Source organism: Emiliania huxleyi (genome assembly GCF_000372725.1).
Source record: "Emiliania huxleyi CCMP1516 chromosome Unknown EMIHUscaffold_21, whole genome shotgun sequence".
NCBI lineage: Eukaryota > Haptophyta > Isochrysidales > Noelaerhabdaceae > Emiliania > Emiliania huxleyi.
Window position 1 is genome coordinate 204,766 of NW_005200507.1, and position 2,691 is coordinate 207,456.

Consider the following 2,691-nt stretch of genomic DNA (forward strand, 5'->3'; position numbering starts at 1 on the left):
CGCGGCCCCCGCCTCCGATGCGCGGCGGGCCTGCGCCCGCTGCGGCCAGACCATCTCGCTTGGGCGGCCCACCTCCTGCAACACTTGCGGCCAACCGCAATGCGCGAAGAGGGCAGTGCGGCTGCTGGGCGAGGGAGTTGCTGGCACCTGGAAGGAGGTGCGAACTCCAGGAGGCAGAAGGGGCACGCGGGCGCCGATCTCGGAGGAGGCGGCGGCGCGCTACGCGGCGGCGCTCCGGGCGGCGCTCCAGGCGGCGAGCCAGGCGGCGAGCCAGGCGGCGGCAGAGCGCAAGGCGGCGCAGGAGCAGCGCAAGGCGGCGGCGCAGGAGCAGCGCAAGGCGGCGGCGGCAGAGCGCAAGGCGACCGCGCGCAGGCCAGCCGGCCCCAGCGCGGCCCCCGCCTCCGATGCGCGGCGGGCCTGCGCCCGCTGCGGCGCGACCATCTCGCTTGGAAAGCCCACCTCCTGCAACACTTGCGGCCAACCGGAATGCGCGAAGAAGGCAGTGCAGCTGCTGGGCGAGGAGATTGCTGGCACCTGGAAGGAGGTGCGAACCCTGGGAGGCGGCTGGGGCACGCGGGCGCCGATCTCGGAGGAGGCGGCGGTGCGCTACGCGGCGGCGCTGCAGGTCGGCGGCGGCGGGAGGGAGGCGCTCTCTGAATGTCCGCGACACGTCCGTGACGTGCCATATAGGAGGCGACGCAGCGCAAGGCGGCGTCGGCGGCGCCAGGGCGGGAGGCGCTCTGCGGCATGACCGCGACACGGCCAGAGAGAGAGAGAGAGAGGAGGGGGGGGGCGGACTACACGGGCCGAGATTGGGCTGGGGGGCTGAGCACGGGGTTCACCTAACCGAGGGCTGCCTTGCGTGGAGCTGAGATATATGGCGGAGATGCCGCCGAGACGCAGCCTAGGTAGTGAGTGCTGTTCACACACAACCTTGTGGGTAGGGCCCTCGCTCGAGCGAGCGCGTCTCCACGGACCCCAAGATGGTCGGCCGTGCGGCCGAGCATCTGGAGGACGCCTACAACGCAGGGAAGCTGCACTCCCTGAAGGACCTCTACGAAGAGGTGCTGAGGACGGACGTCGCGGACGACAAGTCGCGCATCCTCCTCTCGGCGGGCTGCGCTGCCTCGACCGTCGACGCCAGCGCATCCTGTTTGTCGACCGGACGGCGTAACGAGCGTGTAGGTGCAGCTCCCCGGCTACGCCTCCAACAGCACCGCGGCGCAAATGCTGGCGCGGCGGGCTGTCACGGCGCTGCAGAAGAAGGGCCGTGGCCCTCTGCGCCACTCTTACTTTTTCTGTCCACCCCCCTAGTGACACGTCTGTTCTGTGCTAGCCGTAGGACTCGACATCAAGAACGACCAGTACGTGCTCGACTACAAGCTCCTGCCGCTCGGCGCGGAGGAGCACTGGCAGTCCGCGGCGCGCCCATCCAAGCAAGCTCTGCTGCGCAGCACACTCCGTTAGACCCACTTCCCTTAATTCAGGTGGAGCAAGGGGCGGCGCCCATCGCCGAAGGCGACCGCGCCGGGTGCATCTGGCTGCACGTGCCAGTGCTGGTGGGCGAGGCGACGGGTGTGACCATGCTTGCGGTGGCCGACTACCGCGCGGGCAACGAGCCCTCCAAGGAGGAGATCGACGCCATGCCCCGCTTCACGGAGAACGAGCTCACCGAGGCTCTCTTCGGAAGAGGGGACGGCCAGGGCTCGGCCCTGGGCCTGTGAGCATGCGCACACTTAGCCCACACAAATCTCAGGCATCTCGGCAAATCTCGGCCGTTGCCGTCCATCCTTGACTAGTCTCGGAATCTCAGTGAATCTCGTCAAATCTCGGCGAATCTCCAGCGAATCTCCAGCGAATCTCCAGCGAATAGGTACCTGCATCTGAAGTCGGTCGCTGGCAAGCCCGTGAGAACCGACAGCAAGGTGTGACCTTACAGCCACCTCCCGTGAACAGGAAACCACAACTACATAAGCTCGTAGCAAATCCTGGTGGCGCCCCCGTCCTCAGGTGCTCCAAGTGGCCGCGTCCTTTGCCGCCAACCGCATCCGACTTTGCGAGGGAGGATGTGACAGGGAACTGGGGGGCGGCATCCTTCCCTCCACCTACGGACCGGGCGCGGGCTCCGCTGCCATCTCGGACGGGCCCGGCGACATCGACAAGAAGCAGTACGACAAGCAGCTCGAGCTTCGACTCGCGACGGTGCTCTCGTCGCTAGAGGCGCGCTCGGTGTGAACGGCGTCTCTTCACGCCTCAAGCTGTGAACAGGCACGTGCTCTCGTCGCTGGAGACGCGCTCGGTGTGAACGGCGTCCCTTCACACCTGCAGCTGTGAACAGGCACATGCTCTCGTCGCTGGAGACGCGCTCGGTGTGAACGGCGTCTCTTCACGCCTGCAGCTGTGAACAGGCCGACTCGACAAAGGCGGCGATCTCCGCCGCCATCCTCGAGAGCTTCGTCACGGCCAGGGCGCTGTCGGAAGCTCGCCGCGTGAAGCGCAAGAGCTCCCGAGGCAGCGGTTGGGACTCTACCTACACCGAGGTCGAGGGCGTGCCGCTCAGCGACGAGCAGGCGGTCGACCTGGCAGCGAAGGCGTGAGAAGTGTTCGCGGGCAAGAGACGCTCCCAGGGATGGACGACTAACCGATTGTGCCACCTGCAGGTGACAGCTGCCTGCGCCAGCATCTCACCCG

General features: G+C 67.4%; 1 protein-coding gene across 1 annotated transcript in view; it reads left to right on the top strand.

Annotated features, from left to right (window-relative positions):
- EMIHUDRAFT_449951 (hypothetical protein) overlaps positions 1-2,597 on the top strand; it is a gene marked incomplete at both ends in the record, with an annotated part of 3,564 nt that extends 967 nt beyond the window's left edge. The window contains 9 exons of the mRNA XM_005780726.1: positions 50-157; positions 455-625; positions 945-1,064; positions 1,186-1,270; positions 1,343-1,422; positions 1,488-1,720; positions 1,874-1,925; positions 2,011-2,229; positions 2,409-2,597. Coding sequence (XP_005780783.1) covers positions 50-157; positions 455-625; positions 945-1,064; positions 1,186-1,270; positions 1,343-1,422; positions 1,488-1,720; positions 1,874-1,925; positions 2,011-2,229; positions 2,409-2,597 — 1,257 coding nt within the window. The remainder of the gene's footprint in view (positions 1-49; positions 158-454; positions 626-944; positions 1,065-1,185; positions 1,271-1,342; positions 1,423-1,487; positions 1,721-1,873; positions 1,926-2,010; positions 2,230-2,408) is intronic.
- Between the last annotated feature and the right edge of the window lie 94 nt (positions 2,598-2,691).